The following is a 12,792-nucleotide window of genomic DNA, read 5'->3' as shown; positions in this document are numbered from 1 at the left end:
CCATGTGGCCTGCGTCTCTCCCTATTGGAGTGCACTAGATCAAAAAGATAGCTTCCAGCAAACTGCACTGCATGGCAACTAACATCGATCTGTGGCCAGGGCTGTATGTATGTGTCTCCCTCATTCTCTCTGTCTCTCTCTCTCTCTCTCTCACCAGCCGATGAACACAGACTAGAACAAACTCAGCATTATGATTGATAGCCTTAGTTACTGGATATGCTATCCACCCCTGGAACCTCTGCACTGATTTTGTTCTCTTACCACTGACGTTCTCTATTTCTTTCTTTCTTTCCCTTTAGCTGTGAGCGTGCACGTGTCCTCAGACAGCGTGACTGAGCAGAGAGATAGAGCAGCACTGTATTTGGGGTCAGACCTTTGTGTCACACACACACACTGATGATGGAGAGGAGGAGGATGGACGCAGTACTGCTTGTCGTGTTCCTGGGACACCTCACCACTGCGCTGGAGGTCCCACTAGACCGTAAGGCAGCAGATCACACACACCACACAAAGCATTCAAAGATAATGTTAATGGGCTGCTGTTAGGAATCATTTTATGTAATGCTGACACAATAATTAGTTGACTAGTCCTTAATATGTCTTAAGCATAAACACCATTTGTTGGCTCCAGGTGCTCAAATTTTGGCATATTTCACTTTTATCAAGATTTAGATGTGGTTGAACATTCAGTTTTTCCCTTGTTGTTATTTCCACTGAAGTAGCTTTATGGTTAGAAGATATCTTCTTGTTCTACATTTTTTGACAGTGTAACATTTCTTATTTAGTATTGCAACTAGTATTTTTTTAATATCAACAAATGTTTTCTCATGTATCAATGAATGATTCTAAGAAAATAGTATCAAATTCCTATTTGAGATGATTCAGTTTTCTGTTCTTACCTGAGCAGTATACACCCTAATGATATTCAGTTTACTATAATACACTACTTAAATAAAAGCAGAAAATCCTGATATTTGAGATGCTGGACTGTATGTTCAGTATTTTTGCTTCAAAATAATTAGATTATGAAATGAAGCTGCTGTACATTTATTCTATCGATATATGATCTTGTTATTTTGCCAATGTGTTAGTATGGTGGGATTCCTGATTTGCATTCATGTGTTATATGTTTTATATCTTACACATAACATGTTATTGCATTGATTCATAAAGCAAACAAAGCAACAAAGTGTTGCAGGAAAAGAGGTTGCACAGACTTTGCTCCCAGCCGTGCAACCTGATGTTTCTCTGGTACTACTCTAAATCTTCTACCTACTGTTTGTCTGGACCTGTTGACCACTAGAGGCTGGCATTCCTCATCAGGGAACTGGCTTTGTCCAAACTTTGTGCTTAAGTGTAAATAATGCCAGAGGAATATTTCCAGCTCTAATATCTGGCTCTCTTTACTGTCACAATTTGTTTTTCTTGTTTGCTGATTCTTGGGGGAAACACTAAAGTTCTGGAAGGACGTAAGTCTGAAACAAGTGTGAATTCACTGCTAGGGTTTGGCTAGCAGTTTTTTTGTTGTGCATTAAGGGTTACTCTTGATGTTTTTTGTATTAGAGTTAGTGTTATTTGTTATAAGACGCAGAGCGTGATTTGGATTGGACTTTATTATATTGCATGCATTTATTTCTTTTGTTTGCTGTTTTTGTTCTGTGTGTTTGTGCAGTGGTAGGGCAGTTTCTGCAGAGCAATATTGCAAACAGCATGAGTTCTTATATCATTTGTCATAGTCCATTAGTGATCTACCCAGCACAGACAGGAATACATTAAGCATCAGACCACTGCAATAAAGTAAAATATACTTGATGCTCTGCATGCCTTTTGCTGTTATGAGAGCGTTTTCTGTCTGTCAGCAAACTGCCATCTGGTTTGATTCAGTGTGGTAAGTCTGCATGTGATTGGTAATGGCTGTTTGTGTGGTCAATGCAGCTACAGGGCGTGATTAAATATCACCCTCTTTCTGATCACCTTTAGTGTCACAGCCGCCAACAATAACTCACCAGTCACCCAAGGATTATATCATCGACCCACGAGAGAACATTATAATCCATTGTGAAGCAAAAGGGAAGCCTCATCCAAGGTAAGAATCTGTAATCTGTGTTCACAATGCACATTCCATAAGAAGTTAAAATGGAAAAGCAACAAAGTCAACATTAAAGGAAAGAAAAAAATCTTATTTGTTTTATTTATTATTTGTTAGGAGATCAAAGCCTGCAGCAGCAGGGTGTAGAAATGTTTTTTACTTCGACACAGTAAAAGAAACACAAACTGATATTGTCATTCCCAGGGTTTTACAGCAACAAATGGTCATCACAAATAGAGAAGACCACTTACATACATTTTTATAGCAGTTTACTCATTCTGTCCCAACCAGTAAACATTTGTTTTACCAAACATATGAATAAACATATAGAATCCAGATATACACAGGAACATACACATTTGCCAGACAAAAATGCAGATGATGCTAATACATTATGACACTGTTCTGTGTCATTGCTCAGTTTCTCCTGGACAAGAAATGGGACCCACTTCGACATCGACCAGGATCCCAATGTGCACATGAGGCCTCACTCTGGGACCCTGGTGGTGGACATTAGCAGAGAGAAGGCCGAACACTTTGAGGGGATATATCAATGCACAGCACGAAATAAACACGGAACTGCTGTTTCCAACAACATAGTCGTGCGACAGTCTAGTAAGTCTACTGTAGTCTTAATACTTCCATCGTTTCATTTTTATTTTCCTCCATTTTACTAATGTGCATCTTACGTCATATAAAAATCTATTCTTTCCTTTTTCTCACAATTAAGTTGCATTTTCCATGTTAAGAGCACTCCTGACAGGTAAAGGTTGCATGGGGAAAGCAGCATGCTTTATTTCGCAGGACACACAGTAGTAGAGGATAGAACATTCATTTTCCTTTGGTATTTATCCTCTAGCATATTGTTATTCAGTGTTTTATCCCTCTCATCTTGCCTTGTCACCTCTGTCATCATGTCAGCATTAGCCTGTTAGAAAAGCATATTTTATGTCAAATTATGACACCCCTCATCTGCTAATGCGCGTATCCTTCTCCAATCCAGGATCCCCATTGTGGTCAAAGGACAAAATCAAACCAATCGTTGTTCAGGAGGGCGTGTCCTTGATCCTACCATGCCGACCTCCTGCTGGCCTGCCCCCTCCCATCATATTCTGGATGGATAACAGTGAGCGCCTCAGGCCTGGAATATGATGTTTTAGCAGTTGTAAACATAAAAGTTTTATGTGAAATGTAGTTTTAATGTAGAAAGAGAAGAAATAATGTAGAAATATAGAAACACAAATTACACCACTACCATCTTGACCTCATTCCTGTATATTTATTGTTACATCCACTGTCACACTTAATTAGGTATTATATGTTCAATTATATGTTCAGCTTTTGATTGTACTGTATGTCACAGCCTGATTGATAATATAGAGGTTAACTAGCTTGTATTGTAACTGCTGTACACTTTTAGAGTATTTTAATTTGCTGTACCTTTCAGACTTCCAGAGGCTGCCTCAGAGCAGCAGAGTGTCCCAGGCCCTGAACGGAGACCTTTACTTCTCTAATGTACTCCGAGAGGATTCCAGGAATGACTACATCTGCTATGCCCGCTTCCCCCACACACAAACCATCCAGCAGAAGCAACCCATCACCGTCAAAGTCCTCAACTGTAAGTCTGCCTCTGGATATAAGGAGAAAAAAAAGGTGTAATCAGCTAGTATGACTATGAATAGTGTGTAACATTGTTTGTGTGTGTGATAGGCAGTTCATTTCCAGCACCATGTGCTAGCATGACTGCGTGGGCGGGAAACAACATTTCCTATCTCTGAGTCCATCCTCAGCGACGCCAGTGGTCGGCGTCCCACTGAAAAGACATATTGTCAGAGCTCTCACAGCTCTCTGCCATGTGTGCCAGCCAGGCAGCTGTTTTCTTACTTCTGTGAGACATTCTGTATATGTGCTCTCCACCGACAACAAAGACTGTTCTCACTGAGTCTAGCATTTGCAGTTGATGTGACGACTGGCTGTTCCCACTAAATTCTTATGGTGATCACTCCCCATCTCGGACTTTGAAATTATTTCAAGTTTTGTTCTGACAGTTACTCTCATCTTAAGATGTCAAAGCATGTGTGCCTTTTTTTTTTCAGATGATTTCAACTTGTGGCATCTGTTGTGATTTTTCTGTTGTGTTACAGTGGATGCAATCAATGACACAATGGCAGCTTTATACAATGACACTGATTTATTTAGTGGTGAGTTTTGACACCCCCTACTGTGTACCCCCCAATGTAGAGCTCCAAACTCCAGCTTTTTTCCACTAACACCAACCCTTCAACCCAACAAACTCTAGTGCTTTTTTAATTTAGAGGTGAGATCTGGCACCCCCTAGTGTTTACCCACAACATAGAGCTGTAAACTGCACCTGTTACCCACTAATAGCGACCCTCGTCTAAAATGTACTTTTCTGTCCCTCTGTCACTCCTGTTCTATCCAATCAAAACCCTTTTGATAACCATTCACTTCCTGCTTTGAATTGCTTCAAGTAGCACTGCATGGTGATTCCAGCATTAACTGGACTAATTGTGTAACTTGGACAACATTCATACAGAAAATGAGAACACACATTTCAAAAACCAAACGGCATATTAATTTAAATAAAGTAACTGGACAATAATCTGGATAAAAATCTGACTGAAATAAAAACCTGACTGATAAACAATAAGTTTTATCCATAAAACAATACAACCAGCTGCAATCTTCATTTCCAGAGTGAGTCTTTGCCTACTGGTCTGCTTAATTTGGGTCTGAGCCTAGTTGTTGATCTTTCTGTCACTAATTATTTTCATCTCAGGTAATTTCTCATTGCATGTAAAATATGTCTAAAAATCTCATTCACTAGCTAACCCAAAATATACCACAGTGCTCATTTAGTATCACTGCCTTCATTAACATTTACTTCTATTGTTTTATTATGTGTTTGCTCATTTTAATTTCTCTTATTTTCAATTTTATATTAAGTTCATAATATTGTGTATAATACAAATATTTTAATTTTAGTGTTTATTATAACCCCAGAGGACAATTAATTGGCAGTAAAAACTCACATAAAGAAGTGCAATAAAACACATCATAGCAATAAAATGTACATCTAACCATAAAATAAGAGAATTGTGGTCTGTAATGAAGTGGCTTATTGCCCATGCATTGCAGACCATTGTGAACAGCCTAGTTTGGGCCTGGGGCTTCACTGTGTTATGGACAGATGCAGAAGAGATGGTAATAGTTGTCTTTGTGAATCTGTGTGTGTGTGTGTGTAATTATAGACGACCCAGTGGAAGAGAGGAAGCCAACCTTCCTCATCCCATCTGGCCCCTCAAGCTCCAAGATGGTGTTGAGAGGACATGTGCTGGAGCTGGAGTGCATCGCAGAAGGGCTGTAAGTAAAAGAATCTGCCATTACTTCAATCCTGAAAGCCTGAAGTGCCCACCTGCTCAAGTGTCATCATCACTCTTTGTTGTCTTTTCCCTCTCTCCTCCTCTTTAAATCCAGGCCCACTCCAGAAATCTCCTGGACCAAAGTCAGCAGCGATTTCCCAGCCCAGCGTACATCCACCCTGCACTACCAGAAGACGCTGCGTATTGTGAACGTATCAGAATCAGATGAGGGCGATTACCACTGCACCGCCAGGAACCAGTTTGGCTCAGCACACCACACCATCCGTGTGACAGTAAAAGGTGAGTCTGCGATGTAACACGCAGCATCCAATCATGCCATTACTCTGTGTAGAGGCACAGGCACTACTTCTTCCTGTCATTTCATTGTCCGTCTCTCCTCCATCTCATAATTGATTTATGCACAGATGCCAACAGGGCAGTGTGCTCAGTGATTAATTCTTCAGCCTTTTGCTACACTCTGTTCTATTTTCAGCTGCTCCGTATTGGATCAGTGGCGCTCCCAGGAACCTCGTCCTAGCTCCAGGAGAGAATGGTGTACTGACCTGCAGGGCCAGTGGCACGCCCAAGCCCTCCATCACCTGGGCTATGAATGGCATCCCCATAGAGAGTGAGTCCAACCTGAACCTCTTCTCTAAACTTCATTTTTCTACAGATTAAACAAAAAGATATACTGTAACGTGTTAAATGGTGAGCTTTAACGGTAGCAGCACCTTTAACACATAGCTGCCATAAAAGGACTTTAACAACATTAAATGCACACTTAAATAGCCAAAATTATGTGAGTTAAATGAGGAAATATCTGATGTGTTTTGATCGCTACTTTAAAAGTATTAAGGTTTGAGACACAGCTCTGCTTGTGGAATGAATAGATGATGGTCTATCCCATAAAGCTCTTGTACTTGTTTCTAATAAAGCTTGTCTATTAAATCAATTTACAGCTTCGCAGTTACATCTGTTAACCCCTGTCATCCATGAACAGATTCCCCGAAAGATCTGAGCAGGAAGGTGGAGGATGACACCATCATATTCACTGATGTGCAGACTGGGTCCAGTGCTGTCTACCAGTGTAACATCTCCAATGATTATGGTTACCTCCTAGCCAACGCCTTTGTCAATGTCCTCTGTAAGTTTGATCATGCTGCTTTCCATTTATACGAATATCTGAAAAGCGGTTCCACAGAAATAATTGTTACTGCCTCACTGCAGCGGAGCCACCCAGAGTGCTGACACCAGCCAACAAAGTTTACCAGGTCATCAAAAATCACCAGGCCCTGATAGACTGTGCTTCCTTTGGTTCACCCATCCCTAAAATTAAATGGTGAGTTAATGAACCTTTAACAGAGGAAAGTGTTTTATGTTTCTTCACAAGGTTGAAGTGGTTTCCACTCTGTCTCAGGTTTAAAGACAGTCGGTCCAGCATCCTGGTTGGAGAACCTTACATCCTACATGACAACGGGACTTTAGAGATTCACATAGCTCAGGCCCAAAATAGTGGCAAATACATCTGTGTGGCCCAAAATGTCCTTGGTATCTATGAGAATCACGTCTACCTGGAAGTAAAAGGTGAGAGTGTTGATGTAATGAAGTACATATTTTAAGGAAGTGCATAAAAATTATATCAGCTAAATGATTAACTAATTAGTCATTGCAGTTGCAGCCCTACTGTTATTCATTAAATTCAAGCCATATTCCAGTATATAGATTTTCGTAGGGTGTTATTAATACATTTAAACTGAGCCTGCCCTCCTGTGTGCTCTCCCATCAGAGCCCACCCGTATCCTAAAACAGCCAGAGTACAAAGTGATCCAGAGGGGCAGGACTGTTATGTTTGAGTGCAAGGTGAAACACGACCCCTCACTCTTTCCCACTATGACCTGGCTCAAAGACGACGGAGAGCTCCCGGATGATGAGAGGTCAGAGCTGTTGTGTATTAACCATTTGTGTGCTGTCAGATGTAATAGACCAATATTTGTTTAGCCCCCTCATCTTGAATGAGAGTTTGAACTTTTAAGTGTATTGGTGTGTGTTTATTTTACTTATACCTCTCAGCTTAACTGTCTAGCTTGTTGTATAGATTATAAAGATACTGAACTGCCTGGATGAATTGTGTTGTTTACAGATTTACTGTGGGCTCTGACAGCCTCACCATCACCGATGTAACAGAGAACGATGCAGGTGTGTACACCTGCATCAGAAACACCAGTCTGGATGTTGATACAGCCAGTGCTGAGCTCACTGTTGTTGGTATGTACTTTGCAGAAACTCAACTTCATTGGCTCTTCTAACAAACTCACAAATTATTAAAGTATATACCTCTGTCCATCTTAGCTCTTCGCAGGAAGTGGAATTTGTCCAGTAACTAAGATGACAGGTTGCTTTTCAGCCCTTCAAGGTTAATTGCCTAACAGTTTACTTAAGGGGGTTTGTGCAGATTTAGTCAGCAGTCATGTCAGCAGCATGAATATTTGATTATTGCCCTCTCAGCAAGACAGATAATCTTCTTTGTATTTCTATGGCTGACCACTAAATTCACTATTTCACTCCTGCCCTCCTACCTGGCAGAGGCTACGCCAACACCAGCTATTGTCTATGGTAAACCTACTGTGCACCTGTGCTCCCAGATGTGCTCTGCTGACATGAGCTTGTGTTGTTGAATGTTTGGATATTTCTGTTAAGTGAAGCATGTTGTGGCCTGAAGATGCTGTTTGAAAGAGTACTTTCACATTCTTTTCATTTTCTTTTGACTCACCAACAGATTTGTTTGTATTTAAAGTGTCTTTTTCATAATCTGTTGAAATGAATGTTATCTTTTCAATTTTTTTTTTCAAGTTTGCATGTATTAAACCCCTGATGTCAACGTCAAACATTTATGCAAAGTGGAAGCCATTTCTACTCACACTTGAATGCAAAGATCATTTGTAAAGCAGACATTGCCCCATTGCACCACTTGGGATCTTTTCAAATGCACCATTTCCTCATCACTCATTTATTCAAAGCATGCATTTGACTCTATCATTACAATTCCAAGACATGAGCATCAATTTAGCCTCTCTAGTGAGCCTGAGACTTGATTTCATGCAGAGTGATTATGGAAGATGTTCAAGTTGAGCATCGGTTGTTTTGCATGCATGATGCAGTGTCTGCATGTGTCTCACAGGGAAAATAACATTGTCAAATGAAACATGAAAAGAAATAGAGGTTTAACTGAAAGCTGTGCTTGGCTGCCCCAATGCATTATTATTATTATTATTATTATTATTATTATTATATTACATAAATAAATTAACATAACCAGTCATACTGCTTTGTATTTGCCTCATTTTCTCATGACATGAACCCTTTATATTCTGTAACTCAACATGAAGTTACAGAATATGCTTCATATGAGGCCATCCCAGTATGATGTATTGATGTTTCTCCCTCTGCTCTATCTCCCCCAGAGCGACCTGACCCCCCATCTGACTTAGAGCTGACGGACAAGAAACAGAGGAGCGTTCAGCTCACTTGGACCCCTGGGGATGAGCATAACAGTCCTATTCAGAGTATGTCTTAAATGTGTGTGTGTGTGTGTGTGTGTGTGTGTGTGTGTATGTTTGCTTGCAGCCATGAGTGACAGAGTTTGACTGTCTCTCTGCATTATGTCAACATGTACAGAATTTTGCAGATTTCAGGTTTAGTTTCAACAGCAAAAAGTACCAAAATATGTACAGCAAAGTGTCAACTAATTCTGCAGCATAGCCCACTACTCCTCTGCTTCTCACTATTAGTTTCATGAAAACATGGCTAATTCCCAATTTTCTTGAAGCATCAGTGCACTCTAAATAAAACCTTTAACCTTTATTTTACATAGAATTCCTGATCCAGTATGAAGACTTGCTGCACCATCGAGGTCACTGGCATAACCTTACTGAGGTTCCTGGAACCAAGACGACAGCTCACCTCAAACTGTCCCCATATGTCCATTACAGCTTTAGAGTTTTGGCTCTGAACACTGTGGGCTTCAGTCATCCCAGCTTGCCATCCAAGATATACAGGACAGATCCGGCAGGTGAGAGTTTCTGTGTGCCACACGTGGACTTTACCTGACATCCTTCAAATTAAAATAGATTACCAGACAGATTACCCGATATTTTCTAAATACTAATCATTCCATGAAAAATGCTCTTTTGTAAGCAAACATAGGATAGAAATGTAAGATAGTGTATTCATCAGCTTCTGTTGAATGCTTAATTTCAGAAGCATATCAGCATGTTTTATTTTGTCTTTATTAATATTTTTTTACAGCTCCAGACGAGAACCCAACAGGTGTACAGGGATTTGGAACAGAACATGACAATCTTGTAATCTCATGGAAGGTAATAAAATCGTATAAAGTGATCCATTTTAATCCTGAGGCATTTGCAGTTGTCCAGGGAGTGCCATGAAACAGAAAAGTGTCCTTGAAGTATGAGTTTGTTAATGTTTGTTCTTATGATCCTTCTTTTGTTTCTGATCTTTTCAAAGTGTTTTTTTATCAGCCACAAAAAAAAACATATCTTGTCTAAGATTCAGTTATTTATTTCCTGCATAATAAAGTAAAGATTAGTTCATTTAAAACGTTCTCCTCCACAGCCACTGTCAGGCCTCCAGTCTAATGGTCCAAGGCTTCACTATAGGGTGATGTGGAGGCAGAAGGCAGTGGATGGCGAATGGACCACAGTCACTGTAGCCAACAACTCCAAGTTTGTTGTGTCTGGAACGCCCACGTTTGTTCCATATGAGCTAAAAGTTCAAGCTGTGAACGACCATGGTGTTGGACCTGAGCCTGCTATTTTCCACGGCTACTCAGGAGAGGACTGTGAGTTAGAGTGACTCTTTAGAGCCTGGGATGATGCATTTTGCTATGTAGCCTATAACACTGACTCGGTATGTTTCTTTTGGTATGTAGCAGTTCTGTTCCTTTTCTATTGTACAGTGCCGGTAGCAGCTCCAGAAAATGTTCAGGCCGTGGTGCTGAACAGCACTCTGGCAGAGGTGCACTGGGATCCTGTGCCTCAAAAATTAATACGGGGATATCTCAAAGGATATAAGGTAGAATATAATTAACCACGTGCAGTGTAACATGTACAATACACTCATCCTACCAAACACAACTCACCACCTAATGTGTCGTTGTAGGTGTACTACTGGAAAGAGCGCAGTCTTCACAAACATAACCCACATCACGTGGAGAAGCAGATCCTGTCCTTCAGTGGGAACCACAGCCATGGCATGCTGCCTGGTCTGCACCCCTTCAGCCTCTACTCATTCAATGTCAGAGTTTATAACGGCAAAGGAGAGGGTCCCCCCAGCCCCACCCAGCAGTTTGAGATGCCTGAAGGAGGTGGGATGAGGAGTACACTTCCTCCCTTTCTTATTGTATAAAAACACGTTTGTTAACTTTAGGACTGTCCAGTATTTATGTGACATCCATTATCTACAAAATCGGTTTCAAACCCCTTAAATCTAAAAGAACCTTTGACTTAGACACTTAAAATCTGTTTTGTAATGTTTTAGCTTTATGTAGATGAACCTCTATAGGGTTTCATGATTTGATGTGTTTTCTGCAGTGCCTGGGGCTCCTACTTCCCTGACAGTCACCAACCCAAACCTGGACTCGTTAACCCTGGAATGGAGTCCTCCTCATGACCGTAATGGACACATCACTGGCTACACCCTCAAATATCAGCCAGGTGAGGATTTTCTCCTATAGTACTAGTAGTCATAGTACTGGGCTTAGCTGAGCTTTTTATATCTTTGCCCAGTGTTTAATGTCACTTTCTGTCATGTAGTTTGTAGTTTTGTATGTCATTGTTTTTCATGTCTTGTGCTGTCATCCTGAGACAAGGTTAGAGCACTTCAAACAAGTTATTTTGCCTGTAGTACAACAAGACCAAGTAACAAATCAACTTTTGTCACTCCCACCTTCTATTCCTGAATCTTACTGTGCTCCAAATGCTTTCACTTCCACCTTTCTCATCATTGACACTCTGACTCCATCTACAACCCCCACCTCTTCATACTTCTATTCAACTTACCTCTCTATTTCCCAAATTCCACCCCCCTTTCATGCCATTATTCTTATCACCCATCCTCCACCCCTGTAGTCAATAACTCCAATGAGCTGGGTCCAGTGGAGGAGCTGGCTCTGCCCGCCAATGAGACCTCAGTCACTTTACTCAACCTCAAGTACAGCACACGCTACAGGTTTTATTTGAATGCCAAAACAGTCAGGGGAGCAGGCCCTGCCATTTCTCAGGAAGCTGTCACCATCATGGATGAAGGTAAGTCAGAAAATGTAGACGACTAAAAGAAAATGACCTAAATAATATTTATATTTCTTCAGCTGGAAAGCAAGTTCAACATTTAAAATGTATTCATATACATTATTTCTAATGAATTCAGATGAGAGGATTCATAAATGCTATTAGGCTATAGTCCATGCAAAATAAAAACATCATCACACAATTCTTCATACTAACAAAATACAATACTTATAACTAATTCATCTTGCCTTCATCAGGATGGTGAGTGAGTTATGATGGGTTAGGATGAGAGATTGTATTTTTGAAAAGTTGATTTTAATATTGTGTTTTATGTTTTGTGTTGTGAAAATTTCTGTGTCCATTAAAAAACAAAGACTCCAGTAATATTATTTTGGAAGCTTTAATTAATCGAAGTAAGTTTATATGGCACTTTAAAAATAACAACAACAGGCTGACTTTATGCTGACTTTTTGCTTCACAAACCAATGAGGAAAAACACATTAAAAAACAAAAAGCAAGAAATGGAAAAAAAAAAAAGTCACATGTCAAAATCATCTAGAATTGAAAGCCTGAATAAACAGGTGAGTCTTTTATTATATTATTATAATATTATTATATTCATATTTTCCTTGTGATCTCAGTGATCTGTTTTGATGGAATGTATAAAGAAACCTCAAACCCTAATGAAGGCAAGATGCCAAACACATTTGGTGAATAGAGCATGATATGCTCGAGAAGAATTGTGCAACATGTTTTGGTTTTTATTTGGATGGACTTTCACTGAAGCTCAGACAGGGCTGCACCTTCCTGTGTGTGCATTCCTGAAGTTAGAAATTGTTGGCTTATTCTCCCTAACACACTGAAATGCTGTTAGCATGGTGTTTTATGTTGGTGTGCTTTTTCTGTAAAGCAGTAAAGAAACATATAGAGGATTTATTGATTCGTTAGAATCAAGTGATTCTAGAAGTGATTTTCCCTAACAAACATTTTCCTAGGTTCAATTTCTCAAGTTGAA

At 40.0% G+C, this 12,792-nt stretch overlaps 1 protein-coding gene across 8 annotated transcripts in view; it reads left to right on the top strand.

Moving 5' to 3' along the window:
• LOC113132567 (neuronal cell adhesion molecule-like) overlaps positions 1-12,792 on the top strand; it is a 62,700-nt gene that overhangs the window by 42,497 nt on the left and 7,411 nt on the right. For 3 of the 8 annotated variants that reach the window (XM_026310770.1, XM_026310771.2, XM_026310773.2), the window contains 24 exons: positions 300-481; positions 1,458-1,469; positions 1,981-2,086; positions 2,511-2,704; positions 3,093-3,215; positions 3,537-3,707; positions 4,234-4,290; positions 5,362-5,473; positions 5,588-5,772; positions 5,966-6,100; positions 6,473-6,616; positions 6,700-6,811; positions 6,890-7,056; positions 7,259-7,406; positions 7,613-7,737; positions 8,056-8,085; positions 8,934-9,035; positions 9,344-9,541; positions 9,778-9,848; positions 10,105-10,330; positions 10,448-10,563; positions 10,651-10,855; positions 11,082-11,204; positions 11,619-11,795. In XM_026310770.1, the coding sequence (XP_026166555.1) occupies positions 397-481; positions 1,458-1,469; positions 1,981-2,086; positions 2,511-2,704; positions 3,093-3,215; positions 3,537-3,707; positions 4,234-4,290; positions 5,362-5,473; positions 5,588-5,772; positions 5,966-6,100; positions 6,473-6,616; positions 6,700-6,811; positions 6,890-7,056; positions 7,259-7,406; positions 7,613-7,737; positions 8,056-8,085; positions 8,934-9,035; positions 9,344-9,541; positions 9,778-9,848; positions 10,105-10,330; positions 10,448-10,563; positions 10,651-10,855; positions 11,082-11,204; positions 11,619-11,795 (3,124 nt within the window). In that variant the 5' untranslated portion in view covers positions 300-396. The remainder of the gene's footprint in view (positions 1-299; positions 482-1,457; positions 1,470-1,980; positions 2,087-2,510; positions 2,705-3,092; positions 3,216-3,536; positions 3,708-4,233; positions 4,291-5,361; positions 5,474-5,587; positions 5,773-5,965; positions 6,101-6,472; positions 6,617-6,699; positions 6,812-6,889; positions 7,057-7,258; positions 7,407-7,612; positions 7,738-8,055; positions 8,086-8,933; positions 9,036-9,343; positions 9,542-9,777; positions 9,849-10,104; positions 10,331-10,447; positions 10,564-10,650; positions 10,856-11,081; positions 11,205-11,618; positions 11,796-12,792) is intronic. The other 5 variants (XM_033325238.1, XM_026310774.2, XM_026310772.1 and 2 more) reach the window with 4 other exon arrangements.

This window comes from Mastacembelus armatus, chromosome 6, assembly GCF_900324485.2.
Source record: "Mastacembelus armatus chromosome 6, fMasArm1.2, whole genome shotgun sequence".
NCBI lineage: Eukaryota > Metazoa > Chordata > Actinopteri > Synbranchiformes > Mastacembelidae > Mastacembelus > Mastacembelus armatus.
Note: the sequence above shows the minus strand (reverse complement) of the source record. Positions and strands in the feature narration are given on the sequence as shown.